Source organism: Oreochromis niloticus, linkage group LG4, assembly GCF_001858045.2.
Source record: "Oreochromis niloticus isolate F11D_XX linkage group LG4, O_niloticus_UMD_NMBU, whole genome shotgun sequence".
NCBI classification, from domain to species: domain Eukaryota; kingdom Metazoa; phylum Chordata; class Actinopteri; order Cichliformes; family Cichlidae; genus Oreochromis; species Oreochromis niloticus.
Genome location: NC_031969.2, coordinates 35,380,235 through 35,403,945, shown reverse-complemented (window position 1 = coordinate 35,403,945; position 23,711 = coordinate 35,380,235). Strand labels below are relative to the sequence as shown.

At 46.4% G+C, this 23,711-nt stretch overlaps 1 protein-coding gene across 3 annotated transcripts; it reads left to right on the top strand.

Moving 5' to 3' along the window:
* cdc27 (cell division cycle 27) lies at nucleotides 1-23,103 on the top strand. Of its 3 annotated transcripts, none has more exons than XM_005469211.4 (20): nucleotides 1-192; nucleotides 7,761-7,836; nucleotides 7,915-8,062; nucleotides 8,195-8,320; nucleotides 8,415-8,512; nucleotides 8,586-8,731; nucleotides 8,811-9,031; nucleotides 9,151-9,250; nucleotides 9,935-10,044; nucleotides 10,268-10,367; nucleotides 10,470-10,650; nucleotides 10,740-10,912; nucleotides 11,549-11,701; nucleotides 11,781-11,861; nucleotides 11,991-12,118; nucleotides 13,092-13,209; nucleotides 13,809-13,937; nucleotides 16,132-16,206; nucleotides 16,390-16,519; nucleotides 22,730-23,103. In XM_005469211.4, the coding sequence occupies exons 1-20, from the start codon at nucleotides 166-168 to the stop codon at nucleotides 22,819-22,821; spliced, it is 2,412 nt and encodes an 803-aa protein (XP_005469268.1). In that variant the 5' UTR covers nucleotides 1-165; the 3' UTR covers nucleotides 22,822-23,103. The 3 variants fall into 3 exon arrangements, with proteins under 3 accessions (XP_005469268.1, XP_025762311.1, XP_025762310.1); XM_025906526.1 differs by lacking the exon at nucleotides 1-192 and adding an exon at nucleotides 652-827 and having other exon boundaries at nucleotides 22,733-22,925; XM_025906525.1 differs by lacking the exon at nucleotides 1-192 and adding an exon at nucleotides 655-827.
* The last annotated feature ends 608 nt before the right edge of the window (nucleotides 23,104-23,711 follow it).

The window sequence follows — 23,711 nt, the reverse complement described above, 5'->3', positions numbered from 1 at the left end:
CATGTCCGCCGCGGCATTTTCCCTCCTCGGGTATCTTCGGCGGTACTCGGTTGCTAACGGTCGGTATGTTCAAATGTTCGGCTGCAGCTCCTCCTGAGACTCAAGTGAAGAAAGAGCGGAGAGAAAAGAGACCCCCGGACCGGACAGAAGGAGTCTCAGAGCGGGATGACGGTGCTGCAGGAACCTGTCCAGGTATAAATACACACCTTTGGCTCGTTGTCACGCGTGGGGAGCGGAGCATTTATGAAGTTTGTGCCTGTCTCTGCGCCCCGGCCTTAGTGGTGGGTGCAATCCGTGGTGAGAGCGCTGTTCCTCGGCCGCAGGCCCCATAGAGGGCCGCTGACGGCACAGAGAGAGTTTTCTGCTATTATTGGTGGTCGTTAGTCCGTTAGTACCCTCTGTCACGGCCCGTTCGGGTCACGCAGAGCTTTTAATTTACACCCGGTACAACTGAGATATGTCATGCCAGCCACCTTTAAATATTTGTCAGATTAAGATTCCAGGTATTTCCGATCTAATTAAAGGGAGAAATTGGTCAGTTTATTTGATATTTCATGAATGGTTTTGTTCCGCACATCTTTTGGGCTCAGATCCAAAAAACGAACACGGTCTAATTTTAAAATAAAACCACCCGGAATCCGAACAGGTCCATCTGAAGAGGCCTGAGTCCGGCTGAGGGGAAATGACCCGCGGAGAGCGAACAGACCTCTTTAAAGTCAGTGTTTCACCGGAACCAGCTGTGGGTGGGTCACTGACTGTGAGCAGAATTTGTCATAGAACAGGGCCCGATGTTCTCAGGTATATCACGGAGTTTCAGATGTGTGCAGGTGAGAGTGCAGAGAGAAACGGTTGGATTTCAAATGGAGTTCTGTGTTAGCATGACTCGGTTAGCAGCTAACGCGGTTGCTAACACTCAGCGGAGTTTCAGTAAGGAGGAACTCTGCTTTAAAGTTCATAAAACGATCAAAGCCGCTCCTTGGGAGTCTGTTAATGTCAGAGTCTGACCGCAGATCAGCCGCGACAGATGAAGGTATCCCGCGGCCGTTAGACTCTCACAGCTAGCACAGGCTAATGGCAGCTAACTGCCCGGTAACATGAACCGCTGTTAGCTGTTAGCCGTTAGCTGCCATGTCAGCCGCAGACTGATGGGTAATGTCTCCTCACAGGTGTGTTTGTGATCTCACTCAGGTAAACTGTGACTGCAGAGTTAAAGTGAAGTGACGTCAGTAACGGAACAGCTGCAGTGATCGATCAGCGCATTGATCAATAACTTTCCTGAGCTTGACCCCATCGATAACAATCAGGCATAAACACGGCCCGTCTCACATGATGCCCTCAGATGTGTTTGGAGTACTAACCAATGGCAGCACACAGTGTTGCTCTAACTGCGGTATTGGCTATTGATTATGTATGGCTCGGTGTTAGCAGGTACAGGTGACACAGCCTTCATTTTAACCTAGAGTCAAAAACTGTTTACAGTCAGGTAAACCTGTACTGCTCGTAGTCCTTAAGCTTTCTACTGATCAATACCAGCGTTTGATCAATAACTGTGTGTTTACTGTTGAAATACACTGATTATAGCTGAGTGTGGGAGGAGATCACATTTGAGCTCCACAGCCAGTTTTTCCAGTCGTCTGGCTCTAAGGTCAGCATGGCCGCCTTGTGGTGGACTGAGACGGCTTCAGGTCCTTTTGTAGTAATACAGAGTAATGTAACAAGTTACTTTATTCAGTGAGTAACTAAATGAGATACCAAATTACTTATAAGAAAAGTAACAAGCTATCTCTAACACATTACTTTTTAAAAAATAAGAATAATTTCCAGCTGTTTGCAGTTCTGGCTCAGTTTGATAAATAATGTGGATTTAATGCAAAATGAATCTCAAAAGCTGGACAGATACACCAACACATCTGTGTGTGTGTGTGTGTGTGTGTGGAAACAGCAGGCTTACAGAAGCTCGTCTGTGTCTCCAGATGTAGAGGTGATGTGAGACACATCTGTGCAGCTGTGTGTCTGGTAACGAGGTGACTCGTGACTGAAGTTGGATGTTTTCTGCTCTGCTTGCTGTCATTGCATTGTTACAGTGAAGCGGGCAAATACATTTATGATGTCACTGCGTGTCGTTGTATCGTAAGTGGTGAGAACGGTGCTGTCTCTATGGAAACGAGCGGTTCTGCTTCTTTATCCAAGTTCAAACGGCCCAAATCTCCACACTCTAACTCCTCCCACCTCCTTTTCAGCGGCGTCCTCATCTTCAGAGTCTTGTCTGTCTTTTGGGACGTTGTCACTTTACTTTCCATTGATGTTTTCTGACGTCATTTCCTCATTCAAACTCAGGCTCCTACTGTTAGGACAGGTGTGGTCCTTCCACGCTTTGTGGCTCAGCCTATCCTGACCTGGCTTTGGTAGGGTGGGCAGTTGGAGGGTCGTACCAGTTGGAGCCCTTGAGCTCTGGATTCTGAACTCCTTGGTTCATAATTCATACATAAATCACTCGTACGTACTGTGACTATTTTGTTCCTTCTGCTGCATGGTTAGGTGCTGCAATCATCAAGGACAGAAAAATAATCTCTTTTTCTTCTTTTTTTTTTTTTATCACATTCCTGTTTTGGATAGAAGAATATGAACAAAAATGGATATGGGAATCTCATCCTCTTCCTCCTCACCTTAAGCCTCACTCCTGGACTGTAGTTGGGGCTCTAACATACCCATATGGAAAAGAAATAGTAAAAACTTATATGATTTACTCATGAAAGTGGCCACTTTCTCATTACTTTCATATATTGTTTTAGTAAGTATCCAAAACATACAAGTTTCATTTATATAATTTTTCAAGGGATCTTATATCTGTTTTCACTCTTGTATGCTTTTCATACAAGTTTCACACAAGACAGATACAAACTTTATAAGATTTATATATATCTTTTCCATATGGGTAAGAAATCCTACAAGAACATATTTAATCTCAACATTGTCACATTGAGTTATGGTCAGCAGATCAGACATGCGAGCATCTGAGACATGGCTGAACAACAGGATGATGTCACAAGCTGAGGTCATGCCAGATAACATTAGATTGTAGTGTCTTTAAACTAATTTCCCTCTGATCAACAGTTTGATTACGTTCTCACGTCATGAGAGTTTATTTGCTCAGTGCCACTGAGATAGATCCACTTCAAAAGAAGTTTCATATATGGCCTTGAGGAGAAGAGAAACTAACGGCAGCGCTGTACTCGGCAGTTCATCTCAGTGTCGCTGTCATCAATCACAACTGAGCTACGGCGACTCAGGGCTGGGATCATCACTGATTTCGACAACTGATTCAAAGTACCCGACTCGGTTAGATTCAATGACATTCTGACTCAGTCAGAAATGTCATGATGATGATCATATTTCTTGGATGTGTACTGTCAAAACAACCCTCTGAACCTTGTAAATGAAAAACATTTAATTCTAAATTATTTGAATGTTTCTCTGCGATTGCAAACTCAGTGTGAACTATCTGTGCATGAAAACAAAGTTGACACTGTGAGACTTCATCAGAGGTGTGAGCATCACAGCAGAGGCCTTTGTGTCAGAGTAACTGAGGACAGGTGTCTGTCAGAGGGCTAACACATAGACACACAGACAAACATTCACCCTTTGAAAATATTCTGCAGTAGATCAAAAAATGAACAAAACCATGAATCAACATCTGAACATAACCTGTAGACAGGTGCGTAATAAGCAAGACAGACAATCATCAGTCCAACAATTGACGATGGGCAATATATTTGCGCATGCTCAGACATTTTGATGGGCGGAGCAATATAATCATGCACGGACTGATTTGAGGACCAAACATAGATGAACTAATTTCCAAAATTAGGGCTGTCAGTGTTAACACGTTAATCCGGTGTTGACGCGATTAAAATTTGTAACGCTCGCAACCCATCCGAAGCTCAGAATGAACAAACTTTAGACAAACTGCCCAAAGTGTGTAGACATTTCAGGTTTTTTTGGCTCAGTCCGGTCCTGATGGGTTAGTTGTTAATCGCATTTGTCGTGATGACGGCGCGTTAACACTGACAGCACTAAAAGAATATAAAGTCACTTATTTGGGATGAAAGTTTACAAAATATAAGAAATAGCTCAGTTATAAATATTACAGAGGTGAAATGTATACGATTAACATTTTACTCTAACCTGTGAAACTTTGTCATTTGTTATTTTACTGCAAAAGGCTGTAGCTGCTCCACTGTGAGCTGTGTGTTAGGTGGAGGAGTTCAGTTATATCCACGGGCAGGAATGATTTCCTGTGTCGTTCAGTGATGCATTATGGGTAATCTCAGTCTCTCGCTGAACATGCTCCTCTGACTGGGCAGCACGCCACAGAGTGGGTGGGAGGTGTTGTCCAGCATCTTATCTTGGACACAGCGCTGGGACCCTCAGCAGACTAGGGCTGCCACGATTAGTCGACTAGTCACGATTACATCGACTATCAAAATCGTCAACGACTAATTTAATAGTCGATGTGTCGCTTGAAGCTTTGTAAGATGCCAAAAGACGCAGGAATAAGTAGTAGGATTTAAGAGTGTAATAATGGACTGAAACAGAAGATGGCAGCACTGCATGTACAAGGATGCCAGCTGCCGTTAAACGCCGAAGAAGAAGAAGCTGTGTCCCAGAATTCATAGCGCGGCCCTGCTCAGTTTCCAACAATGGCGGCAGCTAGTTAGTTTTAATATTATTATTATTATTATTATTATTATTATTATTCTTTCTGGGTCACAAAATAAACGTTTAACATATTTTCAGGCGAGAATGTAGCTGTGTAAACCTCAAATATCTGCTCAGTTTATCAAGACATCACATATTCTCAAAAGCGCTCCGACGTTTTCGGAGCCGTTTATTACCCACCAGCTCAATAGTTAGCCAGGGTTCAAGGCTTACTAGAGCCGTTGAGAACAGCTGACGCAAATCGTTTTCAAACCCACCGCCGTCTTTCGCTACTCAGGTTAAACATGATATATAAGTCACTTAGATAACTTATAAATGTTATTGTTTGGCTTTTTTTAGTATTTTATTTGTTCCTGAGTAAATCGGTTTGGCTGAGATTAAAGTTATAGTTTTTACACAGCTGAATAAACGTCAAGCAAACAACTGATTAGAAGTGTGAGATGCTCGAGAATACACTCCGGTGTCCTGTTATATTTTAGATAGCAAGGAGCAGACGGCTGAGTTTATTAAACTTCACCGAAACAATCTGCAAATTTCATTAAAATTTAATAAACTATCATCTTGTCTTTATTTTTTAGTTAGCACATACCTTAAACACTTAAAACTGTAAGCTAATGATAGTTATATAAGAGCAGATGCATGCTGGTGCAATAAGCTGTACATTGTACGTCCAGCGGATGCATGATCTGATTAGTCGACTTATCGCAAAAATAATCGGTGACTAGTCGACTATCAAAATAATTGTTTGTGGCAGCCCTACTGCAGACTCATCATCAACAGTTTATGAACAGGGTTCATACAGGTGCTTGAAACCCTTGAAAATTCGTGGATTTTAATATTGTCTTTTCAAGGTTTGAAGATTTTGGTTGTGGTGCTTAAAACAGCTTGAAACTGTAACTGTTTTTCATTCAGCACAAATAACTGTCTGAATAGTTTTCTTATCACATAGAGACATAAAATATCTGCATGTCAGTTTGCCCTCCCCCCAAACAGTCGCAGGGATGGGTGCACTAACATTACTCCAGGTTGCCATTTTAATGAGTGTTTGAGTATGTGTACATTACACATGCTAATTTTTAAAGGTTTTTTTTTTTTTGCTAGCTATCAAACTCACTGGACAAATGATTGAAATCCACTGAGTGTGATGCAATACAGCAGCGCTACTATAGCAATTAGTTATGGTGATTTATGGAACTCGGTGTCTTTGGCAACACCTCCAGGGGAAACGATGGTAATACGATCCATACATGCACAGAGTAGACACGTTTTTGTGCGAAGTTCCCCGGCTTTCATTCAAAACGTGTTTATTGTGTGCACCTACACATGAAACAAGCTCACACTGAGGCATGTGGGCACTATCAGCCACTGAGACAGGAGACACATATGTTTCATACTTTTAGGCTGCCTGCTTATTTAAGAGAGATGATACATGATGGCTGTACATAATAATATCACAGATGATAGATTAAATGAACAGATTTTCGATGCATTCTTAAAGTCTCCTATGTGGAATGAACGGAGTGTGTCATGTCTTCACAGCCCCTCCCAGTCAGAGCTGTTCTCCCTGCCTGTTTACTGTACATGATGTTATTAGCATAAACACTTCAAGGTGATCATTTAGGACTTCAACAATAATACACACAGCAGTGTAGTTAAACATCTTACAGTTTTGTGTTGTGTATCACAGAGTAAAGAAGCGTCAGTATTTGCTGAGAAGACTTTTCCATTCGGCCTGACTGTGTGTTATTTTGTGGTGTTTGGTACAGGTCTCTTGTTTTGTTGGGTTGTTGTTTCCAACAGGAACTAAATCTCTCTAACAAGTTGATTTGTTGGTATTTCCACATCTTAATTGTGAAGCTAAATGTGTTTGAGTTTATTCAGTATATGCATATAAGGCAACGTGTGTCTCTGTGTTTTAACAAAAGGCAACAAAGGTGTTTAAGCTGAGGGTGATTTGTTTTAAATTTCACATGGTCTTACTGAGGTGATGTGAGGTGAAGCATGGATTCTTTTTTTGGTAATGTGCTTGAAAATGAACCTTAAAAGTGCTTAAAAGGTGCTTGAATTTGACCCTGAAACAGGCCTGTATGAGGCTATCTCGGTCGGAGACGAAACCTGTGAGGCGTCGGCTTTCAGCGCCCGACGGCGTGTCCGTGCCGTCAGGTGAACGCGTTTCCACATGTTTTAGTGGAATCGTTGACCTGCTCTTTTTTTGTGAGCTTTAAGCTGATTCTGAGGTTTCAAAACACATTTATATTTAAAAATCGATGTCAGGATTTAATTCATCGATATTGTGTTATTCAAGTTAAAATCGATTTGAATCAGGAAATCGTTTTTTGTTTTCTGGGTTTTTTTTTTTGGTTTTTTTTAAAGCCCAACCCTAGTTGACTTGTTGAAATAAAAACATACAATCAGGTAAATAAATACCTGAGCAGTGAGCGTGGGCACTTGACCCGGTGACTGAGGTTTGTTGTCGTGACACAAAAGACTGATAAGCATGAAAATTCATATCTCGTCCACGATCATTTGAGGGTTCGTCGGTAACGTGGTGAAAATCGTGTGACATGAAGTCGGGCAGGGTTACACTCCACAGCATCAGTGAACACATCGGGGGGTAAGTCAGCATCAGCCCTCCCTGGCCCAGTGTCTCCACATAGTGAGTAAGATGCTTGTTACGACAGCTTATTTACACTTGTTTATTTACTTTAACTACATCTACATGTTTAGCAGGTTTTTCACTGTTTCGGGATTATTACATGTCCAGAGTGGCCGACAAGTTAATGTCATGTGGTAAGCTATGGCGCAGCTAGCATACGTGGCTAACTTCAGGAAGTATTGCGAGCTCCGTGATCCACCGTGGCGCTGATGATGCGACTCTTCGATTCAGTGCCTCTGGTACCAATGAGCTCATAAAGAGTCAAATGAATGTTGGGCACACCTGAGGCCAGCGCATTGCTGCGGGCCCCCAACGGTTTATCATGTGACCTGTTGTAAGATGACTTGCCCCTCCCAGCTGCTCCTCACCTGTCTGTCTCTGTCAGGCTGCAGTGTGGCAGGCTCTGAACCACTACGCCTACCTGGATGCTGTTTTCCTCGCAGAGAGGCTCTACGCTGAAGGTAACACCTGTCTGTCTGTCCACACACACTCCTGTCAGTACCTGTTTCTTACCCGTGTGTCTCACCTGTGTGTGTCAGTGAGGTCAGAGGAGTCGCTTTATCTGTTGGCCACATGTTATTATCGCTCGGGGAAGCCCTACAAAGCCTATCGGCTGCTGAAGGCTCACAGTTGCTCCACGCCGCAGGTTCGATTCCTGCTGGCAAAGTGCTGCGTGGAGCTCAGCAAGTAAGAACACATGGCCACACACACATACACACACACGCACAGGTAAATCTAAAAGTAGTCAGAAATGATAAACTTCAGGAAATAGAATGCATTCGGTCTCCGCCTCTCTGACCCCGCCTCTTTGTCTCTCAGGCTGGCGGAAGGAGAGCAGGTTCTGATTGGTGGTGTGCTGAACAAACAGAAGAGTCAGGATGACATCATCACAGAGTTTGGAGACTCCGCCTCTTTCACGCTATCTTTACTGGGGCACATTTACTGGTAAGAACCGAACTCACCTGCGCTCCACAGGTGAGGATACTGAGCACTCTGCTGACTCACCTGTCTCCCTCTCTCTCTCTCTCTCTCTGAGCAGTAAGACAGATCGTGTTGCCAAAGGTGCCGAGTGTTTTCAGAGAAGTCTAACTCTCAACCCGTTCCTCTGGTCGCCTTTCCAGAACCTCTGTCACCTAGGTAACGCACATATCCTCCTGTGGAGTCACGAGCACTGTCAGACTTCAATTACACTTGATGCTCTGTGTTCTAGGAGAGAAACCAGACCCAGATCAGGTGTTCAGGTTGTCCTCACTACAGAACTGCTCCATTGCCCCGCCTCCACCATCTGTAAGCCCTGCCCAGAACTCCTCCCATAGATTAGACACCGCCCTCATGGAGACGCCACAGGACACGCTGGTGAGCAACACAAATGCACCTGCAGCGCGGCTGTTTGACCTTTGACCCATGAGCAGCTGACAGTGTTTTTGTTTTTTAGGAGTTGAATCGTCTGAATCTGGAATCATCAAACGGAAAGCTGGCATCTGATTTGTCCGTCTCCTACATCGACTCCTCCCTCATCTCTCCAGAAACCGGCTCCTTATTGGGTAACACGGTTTCCATGGCGTCAGCCGGCTCACTTTTAGCTAAACAGAACAAGCCCAAGAGTGGGCGGAGTTTACTTGGAGGTCCTGCAGCCCTCAGCCCACTAACGCCAAGGTGAGTACAGCACCTGCACAGGTGAGTTGGAGTCCTACCTTTGCAGCTGGAAGTGTGTTTACAAACTCTGTGTGTGTGCGTGCGTGTGTGTGTTTGTGTGTGTGTGTGTGTGTGTGTAGCTTTGGCATCCTGCCCTTGGAGCCCAGCCCAGGAGACCCCACATATCTACAGAACTATTCATCCACTATGGAAACACAAACTACAGCCCCCAGCAAGAAGGTAACAGCACACACACACACACACACACACACACACACAGCAGAGGGTCAGTGCTACGAGCTAACAGCTCATCTGCTGCAGTCATTGCACTTCATTAGTCTCACTGGTCAGAAACCGGCTGCAGTTCATTCAGGGCTCAGCAGGGGGCGCTCTGAGTCATTCTTCACTGAACACGAGTGAACGCAGACAGGAGTGTCTGTGATGTCACCTTTGGGTTTTGCTTTCTGGAGCTGAAACGAGCCAATCAGGAAGATGTTTGCTCATGTAACAGACAGGAGTCGCCCCCTGCTGGTCACCAGTCAGCTGTGTAGAAGCTTTGAATAATAACAGAGATGTGACAAATAGGAAGCACATTACTGTCATACTTCACACATAACCTTCATAACATCATCAAATGGCTTGCACTAAACATTGCATTTCAAAATAAGGCACTTCCTGTCAACACCTTTGACCTTAATCCTAACTCTGTGGTTCTGAAATAAATAACAACAATGACATGTTTCAGTTTTTCCTGCAAGACCCCAGTAATGTCCACAACAGGGCTAGTACAGGTAAAACGCTTCCTTTTCACCTCACACTGCAGGAAGTTAGATCATTCCCTTTAAGAAACACAAACAGTCCCAAGCCGTAGGATGATGTCCACCCCTCTCCCTTTGCTCACCTGTACCTGTCTCTCTGTCTCAGGCTGTTTCCAGGATCAGTCAATCCAAGTCTGTCTTCAGCCAGAGCGGTAACAGCAGAGACGTTCTCCCCATCCCCTTCAACCAATCGCAGACCTCTGCACCTCACAGCAGGTAATTATGGCAGCCAATCACAGGACCTGCTGCACAGCAGGGATCAATGCTGACTGCCTGATGATCCAAACATGTCAGCCCTTCAGCTGCTCTGATCTTCTTTAAGTGATCTTCAGAGGAGAAGCTGAAAATTGTATATGATGACTCGTAATTTCACTTTAACACCTGTGATGGAGTTGCAGGTACCTGTGTGTCCACCTCTGATCACCTGTCTGTGTCTCAGTGGCTCTCCTCAGGTCCTCAGTCCCAGCATGTCGGGCCCGCCAAATGTTCAGCCCAGAAGAAGCTCCAGATTGTTTACAAGCGCCAGCTCTACTGCCAAGGTACTCACTGTAGTGCTCACTGTAGTACCACCACTACATGCTGTAGTAGCACCTGTATGGTGCCTCCAGCCTTCCTCCTGACCGTCCTCCTCCTCTCTGCAGGAGAACAGTAAGAAGCTGAAGATGAAGTTCCCGACAAAGATCCCGAACAGGAAGACGAAGTGTAAATCGGCGAAGACGTCCAACAGCAGCAACCTGAACGAGAGCCTGGACATCCTGAGACTGGATCCCAGCCTGAGTCTACCTGAGACAAAGATCCCACAGTACCAGAGGGCCGCCGCAGGTACGCCTCCAGGCTCCTCCTCCTCCTCCAGGGCTGCTGTAATCAGTGCAGGAAGTACAGTTTATGTCACGCACCTGTTATGTTTTCAGACAGCATAATGGCGTTGCTACGGGAACTGGGACGCGGCTACCTGGCGCTGTGCTTATACAATTGCAGAGAAGCCATAAACATCCTGACCTCGCTGCCCCCCCAGCACTACAACACCGGCTGGGTCCTCACGCACATCGGCAAGGGCTACTTCGAGCTGGCGGAGTACACACAGGTAATGCACACTCTTTTTTTTTTTTTTAGGTGGCGTGATCGTGAGGTTGTGACTCGCCTACACACAGTGCTATGCAAAAGTAACTTCCCTGACCTGATGACTGTCAGTGAGCGATTGTTTGAGTTCAGACTCTTTGGAGAGCCAATCACAGGTGGAGTTGCTGGTGTGTTTCAGATCACCGTCCTGCTGCCCGAGTGCTCTTGAGCCTCAGGGTGTGAACTGATGGCTGGACATTCTGGCAGAGAGTGGTCCAGGTCCTGCAGCAGCCCCAGATTGTCACACCACCACGTCTGACTGTAGAAATGTCTCCGTCAGTCTTTCAGACCCCCTCAGTTTGTCTTTAGATGGTGGTGTGACGTGCTGACGTGGTCTCAGTAATCAGGCCTCATTATGATTTAACAGTAGGGGCGGTTACCTTTGCACACAGGGCAGGTGTGCACAGGGCACCGCTGGCACTGGACTCAGTTTTATCTGAAATGTATCTGCGTCACAGACATGGGGAGGGGAAAAAGAAGGAAGGGGGCGTTGTCTTTGTGGTCATCTCATGCCACACCTGCAGACTGCCTCCAGCCCAGGTGAAGCCTTGTTCGGATACTTCTGGTGCTTGTCCGTTGTTATGACAATGTGTGTTTGTAGGCGGAGCGTATGTTCAGCGAGGTGCGCAGGATCGAGTCGTACAGAGTGGAGGGGATGGAGATTTACTCGACCACGCTGTGGCACCTGCAGAAAGACGTCGCCCTGTCGGCGCTGTCCAAAGATCTGACCGACATGGACAAGAATTGTCCCGAGGTAAGGAGCTTACCTCTCCAGGTCAGAAACCCACTGATCCTGTGACACTGAGACACCTGTACTGTGTGTGTGTCTACAGGCCTGGTGTGTAGCAGGAAACTGTTTCAGCCTGCAGAGAGAGCACGACATCGCCATCAAGTTCTTCCAGAGAGCCATCCAGGTAAGCCACGGTTACCAAGCGCTGATTCTGGGAAGAAGGTCTCCGGTCAGCTGGGGCCACCTCACCTGTACAGAAATGATTTTGTGTTGTGGGTCAGCTGATGCCCCTCCGTCTCTGTACCTGTCTCAGGTGGACCCGGGCTTCGCGTATGCGTACACTCTGCTGGGTCATGAGTTCGTTCTGACAGAGGAGCTGGACCGAGCTCTCGCCTGCTTCAGGAACGCCATAAGAGTCAACAACAGACACTACAATGCCTGGTACACTGACACCGCCTCCACAGTGACCACGCCCACTGACAGTACATGTATAAAGGTTTCACCACGGGCCCCAGCTCTCCCCGACAGGTGTAGCCTCTTTAGAAACAAGTGATTCATGTTTTTAGAGCATGTGTGCTCGTTTCCCAGTTAGCCAACCAGTGACAGAACCGCTAACATAAACTAATGTTACTAAGCAACCAACCAACCGGGTGATGTCATGCTCTGTTGCCTGACATGGGACCACTCTTAAAGTCTTTAACCAGGGCAATCAAATGTTTGATACAGTTATATCTGGAAAGATCATTTCCAGATATTAGTTATTGATGATCCGTCATCAGCCAGGGCTTTATTTTGATGGGCGCACCATGGGGCCAGTCACATGCAAAGACAAACTGGAATCATACCATTATGTGAAAGAAGGAAGGGGGGGCAGATGCTCCGGGACAGCAAGTGTAGTGGTACAGACCAGAACGTACACCGTCAGTCGTTTTCCAAAGTGGAGCACAAAAGGTCTCAAACTTAAACCTCTTGTTTTAGAAATAATGAAAACACAGAGTAAAAGAGTAAAGTTACAGTTCAGTATTGACTGTTACATAAAATCAACTGTATGCAGAGTGTTTGTGTGCGCACAGGTCCACAGGCCTGAACATGATGAACTTTGATCTGCTGCTTACCACAAACACACGCAGGTATTTTTCTTTTTCTTACGACTACAGTTAAACGACAGTCCGTAGAGTGAGGTAACACAACTTGTTTTTATTGTCACAGCAGCTTTTTCTTCATCATGTAGACAAACGTAAATATTTCTTGGCGCAGCCCACTGAACATCATAGTGGGCTGTCTGTGGGTCGCACTCCTGCTTTAAACACTTGTTCTCCACATTCACAGACACTGACACAAAATGTTTTCTTAAAAACCCGTAACAATGATTTTTAATCTTCTTCATTGTGTGTGTGTGTGTGTGTGTGCGCAGGTATGGTCTGGGAATGATTTACTACAAACAGGAGAAGTTTAACTTGGCCGAGATCCATTTTAAGAAAGCCCTGAGCATCAACCCTCAGAGCTCTGTGCTGCTCTGCCACATCGGGGTGGTAAGTCTTCACACGCCCACGGGGGGCGCACCTGAGCACATTACAGCTTCATTTTTTAAATGTTTCCAAAATTTCTGTGTGAGAGGGATGTCACAGCACCATGAGCCGCTTTATAGCATTCTCCATTTTGATTTGGGGCGTGAAGCGAGCAGTCATCTCATGAGAGCCTTACCTCCACCTGCTGCTTCTCCACACAGGAGACAAACAAATAAACATCAGCTAACAACTGCTCTGAAGAATTAACCTTGAAACATTAAAAAGAAACCGCTGAATGGGTGATTTGAACTGTATGGTGCGATTTTAGAAATTACTTTAGTTTTTGGAGGTTATTTAAACATATTGTCTGTCGTTATAGAGCCAAGAAGTATCATATCCCTCAGCCCCAGCTGGATTTATCTAAGCTGTTTTTGTCTGAAGCTGCATTCACTCGTGTTCAGTGAAGAATGACTCAGAGCGCCCCCTGCTAAGCCCTGAATGAACTGCAGCCGGTTTCTGACCAGTGAGACTAATGAAGTGCAATGACTGCAGCAGATGAGCTGTTAGCTCGTAGCACTGACCCTCTGCTGTGTGTGTGTGTGTGTGTGTGTGTGTGTGCGCAGGTGCAGCATGCTCTGAAGAAGTCTGATGCAGCCTTAGAAACATTGAACCGAGCGATCGGTATCGACCCCAAAAACCCACTCTGCAAGTTCCACAGAGCCTCCATCCTGTTCGCCAATGACAAGTACAAGGTAATCAATACTGCGATCAATGCTTGCCAGAACTGACTGTATAGAATGTAATCGGCTCTAATGGGTGGACAGCTTCGTGGTGTATCACACTGAGGGTCTGAAAGCTGAAGTGGAACTGTGTGACATCACAAAGGGCTCTGTGACCAAACTCCCTGATCAATACTCTTGATTTTGCCTGTTTTGTAATCAGATTACATAAAGCATGACCTTAGGGGCGATCGTGGCTCAAGAGTTGGGAGTTCGCCTTGTAATCAGAAGGTTGCAGGTTCGAGCCCCGGCTTGGACAGTCTCGGTCGTTGTGTCCTTGGGCAAGACACTTCACCCGTTGCCTACTGGTGGTGGTCAGAGGGCCCGGTGGCGCCAGTGTCCGGCAGCCTCGCCTCTGTCAGTGCGCTCCAGGGCGGCTGTGGCTACAATGTAGCTTGCCATCACCAGTGTGTGAATGTGTGTGTGAATGGGTGAATGACTGGATATGTAAAGCGCTTTGGGGTCCTTAGGGACTAGAGAAGCGCTATATAAATACAGGCCATTTACCATTTACCATTTGACCTTTGTCTGTGTGAAGTCATGTTATTCATACAGAAACATAAAAACATTTCAAATGTTAAAACTGAGAAAATGAATCCTTTTAATAAATCGATGAGCTCGTGAATGAGAATCAACACGGTCCTCAGCCAGGACAGGATGCACCACCCACTCAGGGTCAGGGACAGGTCCTGCTCCAGGTGGGGGAGTTTAAGTATCTCAGCTCTTGGGGATTGATTGGTGCTGCAGTGATGCGGACGCTGTACCGGTCCGTCGTGGTGAACAGAGAGCTGAGTGTATCTACGTCCCTACCCTCACCTATGGTCACGAGTTGTAGGTCGTGATAGAAGGAACGAGATCGTGGATACAAGTGGCAGAAATGAGCTTCCTCCGAAGGGTGGCTGGCCTCTTACTTAGAGATGGGGTGAGAAGATTGGCCATCCCGTAGGGGCTCAGAGTAGAGCCGTTGCTCCTCCACATCGAAAGGAGCCAGTTGAGGTGATTCGGGCATGTGACAAGGATGCCTCCTGGTATGGGCTCAAAATGTGGTCATAAATATTTTGTACTTGTAAATCAGTTTTGTATGTGTAAAAAGAATTTGTGTGTGTATAAAAAAAGATTTGTGTGTGCGTAAAAAAGATGTGTGTGTGGACTTAGCCAAAACCCCCCCTGCAAGTTACAAGTACGAATTTTGACCCTATTTTTCTTCCTTTCATCTGATTGGTCAATGTCATGTCAATCACAAATGTAACAATCCAATCAGAGAACAGATGGGTTTGGCTGTCGGAGGGGCGCTTTTTTTGAACTGCAGACACACACAAATCTTTTTTACGCACACACAAATTCTTTTTACACATACAAAACTGATTTACAAGTACAAAATATTTATGACCACATTTTGAGCCCATATCCTGGGTGAGGTGCTCTGGGCAGGTAGGACAGCTTCGTGTTTCCTCTCTAACATCAGTCTGCGATGGTCTGATGGAGGATTCCAGCTGTTCAGCAGTCCTGGCTCTGCTTCGTCCTGTTGTTGCTTTCATGATGCTCCAGATGTTGTCAGCTGGTCAGAGGTCTGGACTGCAGGCGGGCCGGTTCAGCGGTCGTGTGGCTGGGATAGATGCAGTCTGCGGTTTAGCGTCGTCCTGCTCGAACATGAAGGCCTCCCTGAGACACGTCAGCACGGAGCAGGTGTTGCTTTAACGTGTGTTTATACCTTTGAGCAGTGAGGGAGCCTTTCCAGATGTGCTTTTCCAGTTCCACAGCTGCTGAGGGCCCCCATCAGAGCTGCAGGCTTTGACCTGGGCTCTGATGGACGCTCTCTCTCCTCTTGGATGCAGCATCCATGTTTGGATGGGTCTGAACTCAGATCAGTTTTAAAGGAACTTTGATGTTTCTCCATTGTGGTCACATGTGGCTTCTTCTCTGCATGATGCATGGACTGCACGCTGAGTTCTCATTGGCTGATGACGGCGTCAGAACCGGAAAGGGAGCGACAGCGGCATTCACTGCAATGTAAATGAGCAGGGGAAAAAGGAGCATGAGAACCTCAGACAACAGCAGGAGGCCACACGCCACTTAGACAGCGCCCCCTGCTGTTAGACGCTTGTACTGTTGTCCTGTCTGCCCCTCTGATCTGTGTGTGTGTGTGTGTGTGTGTGCGCGCGCGCAGGCAGCTCTGCAGGAATTGGAGGAGCTGAAGCAGATCGTTCCTAAAGAGTCGCTGGTTTACTTCCTCATTGGAAAGGTAAGTGTGACCTGTGACCTTTGACCTCTTCTGTCATCAGAAACACTGTCATCACTGAAAGCTGTCCAGGTGTGGAGAGAAATTAAGCAGCTAGTCAGAGCAATCCTTCTGGTAGCAACTGTAAGCCTGTAATTTCCTGAGGGATAAATAAATGTTCTGATGACTGTGACACCTGTGCCTCAGGTGTATAAGAAGCTGGGTCAGACTCACCTGGCTCTGATGAACTTCAGCTGGGCGATGGACCTGGACCCTAAAGGAGCCAACAACCAGATCAAGGAAGCCATTGACAAGAGATACCTGCCTGAGGACGAAGGTACGCACTGTTGCCACTGTTTGGTGATGTCATATGCAGACAGGAAGTAGTCCACACTCATCTTCAAATGGTGGTGTTTTACCATCTGTAGTCCTGGGTTTGATTCTTCTGTAGAATCACTGTGTTCAGCACCACTTCACAGGACAAACATGTATTCACAGCAGAAAAGTGTGAACGTGTTTAACATCATTTTCAGAATTACAAACATAAATTTAAAATGTGTGTAGAAATGTTGCGAACAACAAACTTTACGTAAAAACGCAGCGAGGGCCTCGGGCGTGTATTTAAACCCGTTACAGAAGCTGTCACAATAAGATGCCACGTAACTGATTTGTGTCACTCCAAAAAGTAGTTCCTGTCCATCACTGGGCAGCAGGGCAGGTCACAGCCCTGACACCTACAGATGTATCCCTCCTCCTGTTGTCCACCTGGGCCCATGTCTGAGTGTTGTCCTTAGAAAATCTCGTTTTTCCCCGTAACTCTGGTTTTACTCGGCCATTCAACCACCAAGTCAGGTTTACAGTTTGAAGTTTCAACACAAGTGGAAACGGAGACTTGGCGAGATCCTGTATCTCTGTTAAAATAAAATATTTCAGGGCTTTTGCTAAATTGGGCTTTTTGTCAAATACTGAATTTTGGAGTGTGTGGATCAAACGCAAATGAAAACACTTGTACCTGGAAGCAGCGAGGACATTACAGGTCCTTCTCAAAAAATTTGCATATTGTGATAAAGTTCATTATTTCCTGTAATGTACTGATAAACATTAGACTTTCATATATTTTAGATTCATTACACACAACTGAAGTAGTTCAAGCCTTTCATTGTTTTAATATTGATGATTTTGGCATACAGCTCATGAAAACCCAAAATTCCTATCTCAAAAAATTAGCATATTTCATCCGACCAATAAAAGAAAAGTGTTTTTAATACAAAAAAAAGTCAACCTTTTATGTGCAGTTATGCACTCAATACTTGGTCGGGAATCCTTTTGCAGAAATGACTGCTTCAATGCGGCGTGGCATGGAGGCAATCAGCCTGTGGCACTGCTGAGGTGTTATGGAGGCCCAGGATGCTTCGATAGCGGCCTTAAGCTCATCCAGAGTGTTGGGTCTTGCGTCTCTCAACTTTCTCTTCACAATATCCCACAGATTCTCTATGGGGTTCAGGTCAGGAGAGTTGGCAGGCCAATTGAGCACAGTAATACCATGGTCAGTAAACCATTTACCAGTGGTTTTGGCACTGTGAGCAGGTGCCAGGTCGTGCTGAAAAATGAAATCTTCATCTCCATAAAGTTTTTCAGCAGATGGAAGCATGAAGTGCTCCAAAATCTCCTGATAGCTAGCTGCATTGACCCTGCCCTTGATAAAACACAGTGGACCAACACCGGCAGCTGACATGGCACCCCAGACCATCACTGACTGTGGGTACTTGACACTGGACTTCAGGCATTTTGGCATTTCCCTCTCCCCAGTCTTCCTCCAGACTCTGGCACCTTGATTTCCGAATGACATGCAAAAGTTTCATCCGAAAAAAGTACTTTGGACCACTGAGCAACAGTGCAGTGCTGCTTCTCTGTAGCCCAGGTCAGGCGCTTCTGCCGCTGTTTCTGGTTCAAAAGTGGCTTGAGCTGGGGAATGCGGCACCTGTAGCCCATTTCCTGCACACGCCTGTACACGGTGGCTCTGGATGTTTCTACTCCAGACTCAGTCCACTGCTTCCGCAGGTCTCCCAAGGTCTGGAATCAGTCCTTCTCCACAATCTTCCTCAGGGTCCAGTCACCTCTTCTCGTTGTGCAGCGTTTTCTGCCACACTTTTTCCTTCCCACGGACTCCCCTCTGAGGTGCCTTGATACAGCACTCTGGGAACAGCCTATTCGTTCAGAAATTTCTTTCTGTGTCTTACCCTCTTGTTTGAGGGTGTCAATGATGGCCTTCTGGACAGCAGTCAGGTTGGCAGTCTTACCCATGATTGCGGTTTTAAGATAAGATAAGATAAGATAAGATAACCTTTATTAGTCCCACACGTGGGAAATTTGTTTTGTCACAGCAGGAAGTGGACAGTGCAAAAGTTATGAAGCAAAAATTAGAATAAAATAAAATAAGAATAAATACAGTACACAACTGTACAGAATAGAATAGAATAAAATAAAATACTATATACAGTAGAATAAAATAGAATAAAATATACAATAAGATAAAAATAGAATACAAATGCTATATACAATTGAGTAAAAATACGATGCCAGAAAAGATTATTGCACATTAGTGTTATTGCACATTTGTGGATGTGTGTGTTTGATCAGTTAAAGTCTTTATTGTGGAGTCTGACAGCAGTGGGGAGGAAAGACCTGCGAAATCTCTCCGTCCCACACCGTGGGTGCCGCAGCCTGCCACTGAAGGAGCTGCTCAGTGCTGTCACAGTCTCATGCATGGGGTGGGAGATGTTGTCCAGCAGGGATGACAGCTTAGCCGCCATTCTCCTGTCACTCACCACCTCCACTGGGTCCAGAGGGCATCCTAGAACAGAGCTGGCCCTGCGGATCAGCCTGTTCAGTCTCTTCCTGTCCCCAGCAGAGATGCTGCCGCCCCAGCAGACCACACCATAAAAGATGGCTGAGGCCACCTCAGAGTCATAGAAGGTCTTCAGGAGTGGGCCCTCCACTCCAAACGACCTGAGTCTCCGCAGCAGGTACAGCCTGCTCTGCCCTTTCCTGTAGAGGGCGTCTGAGTTATGAGTCCAGTCCAGTTTGCTGTTCAGATGAACACCAAGGTTCCTGTAGCTGTCCACAGCCTCGATGTCCATACCTTGGATGTTCAGTGGTTGCAGTGGAGGATGTTTGTGCCTGCGGAAGTCTACCACCAGCTCCTTGGTTTTACTGGCATTGATCTGGAGGTAGTTCAGCTGGCACCAGTCCACAAAGTCTTGAGTCAGTCCTCTGTACTCCTTGTCGTCCCCATCAGTGATGAGGCCGACTATTGCAGAGTCATCAGAGAACTTCTGCAGGAAGCACTGGGTGGAGTTGTGGGAGAAGTCTGCAGTGTAGATGGTGAAGAGGAACGGAGCCAGAACCGTTCCCTGTGGGGCCCCCGTACTGCAGACGACCCTGTCCGACACACAGCCCTGAGTCCTCACATACTGTGGTCGGTCGGTGAGGTAGTCCAGTATCCAGGTAGTGAGGTGATGGTCCACTCCTGAGTTCTCCAGCTTGTCCTTCAGAACCGAGGGAAGAATAGTGTTGAAGGCACTGGAGAAATCAAAGAACATGATTCTCACAGTGCTCCCAGCGGTCTCCAGGTGAGCGAGGGAACGATGTAGGAGGTGAATGACGGCATCATCCGCTCCAATGCCAGGCTGGTAGGCAAAGTGAAGTGGGTCCAGTGACGAGCTCACAAGGCGCCGAAGCTGAGCCAGGACCAACCGCTCCAGGGTCTTCATCAGGTGGGATGTCAGAGCCACCGGCCTGTAGCCGTTGAGGTCCTTGGGGCGTGAAGTCTTTGGCACTGGTACAACACAGGAGGTTTTCCAGAGCTGTGGGACTCTCCCCAGCCTCAGGCTCAGGTTGAAGAGGTGCTCCATCACCCCACACAGTTGGTCCGCGCAGGACCTGACGACCCTCGAGCTGATGCCATCTGGACCCGCTGCCTTCTTGGCTTTAATCCTCCTCAGTTCCCTCCTAACCTGGGTGGTTGAGAGAGACAGGCTGGAGCCTTGTGTTGAGTGTGTATTGGATGCTGTTGTTGGGGGTGGGGAGGGGTGAGCAGGGTGAATAGAGGAGGTGTGAAGTGTCTGAGGTGTCAGAGGTGGAACAGCAGCAGTGGGGGTGGGTGAGTCTGCAGCCGATGTTGGAGACTGCCTCATGGATGAATCAAATCTGTTGAAGAAATGATTCAGTTCATTTGCCCTCCTCACATCCCTCCCAGGCAGAGAGTTCTGATGTTTGTGGCCTGAGATGGTTCTGAGGCCTCTCCAGACTTCACTAACGTTGTTTTGCTGAAGCTGGTTCTCCATCTTCTGCCTGTAGCTGTCCTTCCCATTCCTTATCAGTCCCCTCAGCTCTCTCTGCACCCTTTTCAACTCCTCTTTGTCTTTGGATTTGAAGGCCCTCCTCTTCTGCTTGAGGACAGCTTTAATTTCTGGGGTAATCCAAGGTTTGTTGTTGGAGAAACACCGTACAGTCCTGGTAGGTACGGTGTTATCCACACAGAAATTAATATAGTCAGTAATGCATGTAGTAAGGCTGTCGATGTCCTCTCCGTGGTCGTCACAGATCACAGTTGACTCAAAACAATCCTTAAGAGCCTCCTCGCTCTCCTTCGACCATCTCTGCATTGTGCGGGTGGCTGGTGGCTCCCTGCGCACTAAGGGCTCATACACAGGGACAAGGTGCACCAGGTTGTGATCAGATCTGCCCAGGGGAGGGAGAGGTGATGAACTGTATGCCTCTTCTGCATTGGCATACAGTAAGTCCAGTGTTTTATTGTCTCTGGTTGGGCAGGTCACATACTGGGTGAAGGTGGGCAGTGTGGAGTCCAGTGAGACATGATTAAAGTCCCCTGATATTATGAGAAGGGCTCTCGGAGATTGTGTTTGCAGTCTGCTGACCACAGAGTGGAGAGAGTCACAGGCTGCATCCGCGTTGGCCGAGGGGGGGACATACGCTGTTATCGCCATAACATGCGAGAATTCCCGGGGCAGGTAGTACGGACGCATGCTAACGGCTAACAGCTCAATGTCTCTGTTGCAGAGTTGTTCTTTCACAGTGATGTGCCCAGGGTTACACCATCTGTCATTCACAAACACTGCCAGTCCCCCTCCTTTCCTCTTACCGCTCTCTCTCGTCCTGTCCGCTCGCAGCAGCTGGAATCCCGGTAGTGTCACGCTCGTGTCCGGAGTTAGTGGTGTTAGCCACGACTCCATTAGCATCATGATGCTACATTGCCGGTACTCCCTCTGTGACCAGGTTAGCGACGTGAGCTCATCCATCTTATTGGGCAAAGATCTTACATTTCCAATAATTACAGAAGGAAGAGATGGTCGATAACGTCTCCTTCTCGGGCGACGGCGCTCCTTCCCAGCACGACACCCCCGTCTTTTCCTCCTCAGCTCGCTGGGAATGTCGGGTCTGTCCGCCGGCAGTACAGCTGCGGGACGCAGCGCTAACAGCTGATCCTTACTATAAACAAAGGGTCCCTGCTCTGGGTCCCCAGACACAGGTGAAAAAAAACTAAGAAAAACGACCAGAACTAGCACAAAACGGTAGAACATGGTTGCAGAGTCTAATTACTAATACGTTAGTTATAAAAAATTACGAGAAGAAAAAGATAAGAAAGAAACTCAGAATGAGCAGAGCTGCTGTAACAGGCTGCCGCACACGGGGGGCGCTGGAAGTTGCAGCAATGAACCAAGCTGGGAGTTTTTAAAAGCCTCAGGAATCTTTTGCAGGTGTTTAGAGTTAATTCGTTGATTCAGATGATTAGGTTAATAGCTCGTTTAGTGAACCTTTTCATGATATGCTAATTTTTTGAGATAGGAATTTTGGGTTTTCATGAGCTGTATGCCAAAATCATCAATATTAAAAACAATGAAAGGCTTGAACTACTTCAGTTGTGTGTAATGAATCTAAAATATATGAAAGTCTAATGTTTATCAGTACATTACAGGAAATAATGAACTTCATCACAATATGCTAATTTTTTGAGAAGGACCTGTATTTCCACCCCACAGAAATGAAAAACCGCTGCTGCGGCATGCTGGGTGCCTAGCAACACGATTGTTTACACACATTTTGACATGAAGCAACTGTAACACGAGCCAGACCGAGTTAGCTGTGATTGATAAATAAATATAAGAGATAGGATAAATATATATATCACGATAAATAAATATCACGATAGGATGTGAGCGAGCCGGGCACTGATAAGCAGCGAGGGAAGCGTGGCTGAACGCAGCCAAGTGAGAGCAGAGCAGCAGGAGCAGACTCAGGCCTGAGGACATGATGCAGTCAGAAGCTTTCTGCTTCTACAGGCACTAGTTTGAAATGTGCTGATGTTTTTCTAACCGTTCATTATTTTAGCACACACACATTATCCAGATTCATTTTGATCTTTCACGTTCTTCTGTAAACGTTACTTATTTTATTCTGTTGTCAGCTTATTCCAAGTTTATTTGTAAAGAAATTGTCTAACCTGTCCTCACCTGTCTCCCTCCAGCAGCCGAGGTGGATGACAGTCAGGACAGCAGCATCATGACGGACGCCGACGACACGCAGCTCCACACAGCTGAGAGTGATGATGTTCTTTAACCACGCCCTTTGGCTCCGCCCCAACCCTGGCTTGAGCCAGTCTCTCCCCTGTTTTGATTGGCCAGAGGAGTACTGTTCCTAGGCAATGACAGACCTTCAGTTTAGCTCCGCCTCTCTCCCATCCTCCTGTTGGCTGAAACGGACTGCTGCTGCCCTGAAGCCCCGCCCCTGACTCTTCCTTCCTGTTATGTCATCACAGCTGGGTTTTGTTTTTTTTTTAATGTTTTTGTTTTGTTTTGTTTTTCATCCTGATGGAAATAATCAATAAACATTTAAACCCTGCCCACTGCTGTCTGCTTCCTCTGTAGCCAGTCAGAGCCAGAGTCCATTTACGGGAAGCAGGTTCAGCTAAAACTGAGTTTGCTAATATTACCATGGTAACAGGTAATGACTCAGATCAGTGAACCTTTCTTCACATTTATAACCAGAAACATTTCTCTTCACACTTTAGGTTTATCGATGTGTAACTGTGGCTGACCTCTGACCTTTAACTGCTCCGTGAGTGAAGCTGGCATTATGACAGTAGAAACATTAGAGCAGCGTTTGCCATGAGGCTGTTCAGCCGTCAGAGTTTCTGAATAACGATGAAAATGAAAGGATCATGAACTGATCTTGAGTCTACTGCCGTCAATGACCTGATCTGATTGTTAGATTTAAGGTCAAAGGTCACATCAGGATTCGGCTTCATCGGATCTGGAAGGTGACCACAGATGGATTTGAAACAAACTTTATTCATTCTGCGATCACAACAGTATCCTGAGCTCCACTGATGATGGCGGTCTGTCACTCAGGGTGAACGTACGACTCTGCTGATCTCAGTTCAGCAACCAGAGTTTGTTTTTAAACTCAGGTTTTAGTGATTCTGCTTCCTGGATTAGGGCTCAGGTAAG

Coding starts and splice junctions, on each gene's coding strand:
- cdc27 (XM_025906525.1), top strand. CDS start 789: ATGTTCTCAGGTATATCACGGAGTTTCAGATGTGTGCAG. Junction 828..7,760: donor GGAGTTTCAGATGTGTGCAG/GTGAGAGTGCAG, acceptor TGTCTCTGTCAG/GCTGCAGTGTGGCAGGCTCT. Junction 8,063..8,194: donor TGCTGCGTGGAGCTCAGCAA/GTAAGAACACAT, acceptor TTTGTCTCTCAG/GCTGGCGGAAGGAGAGCAGG.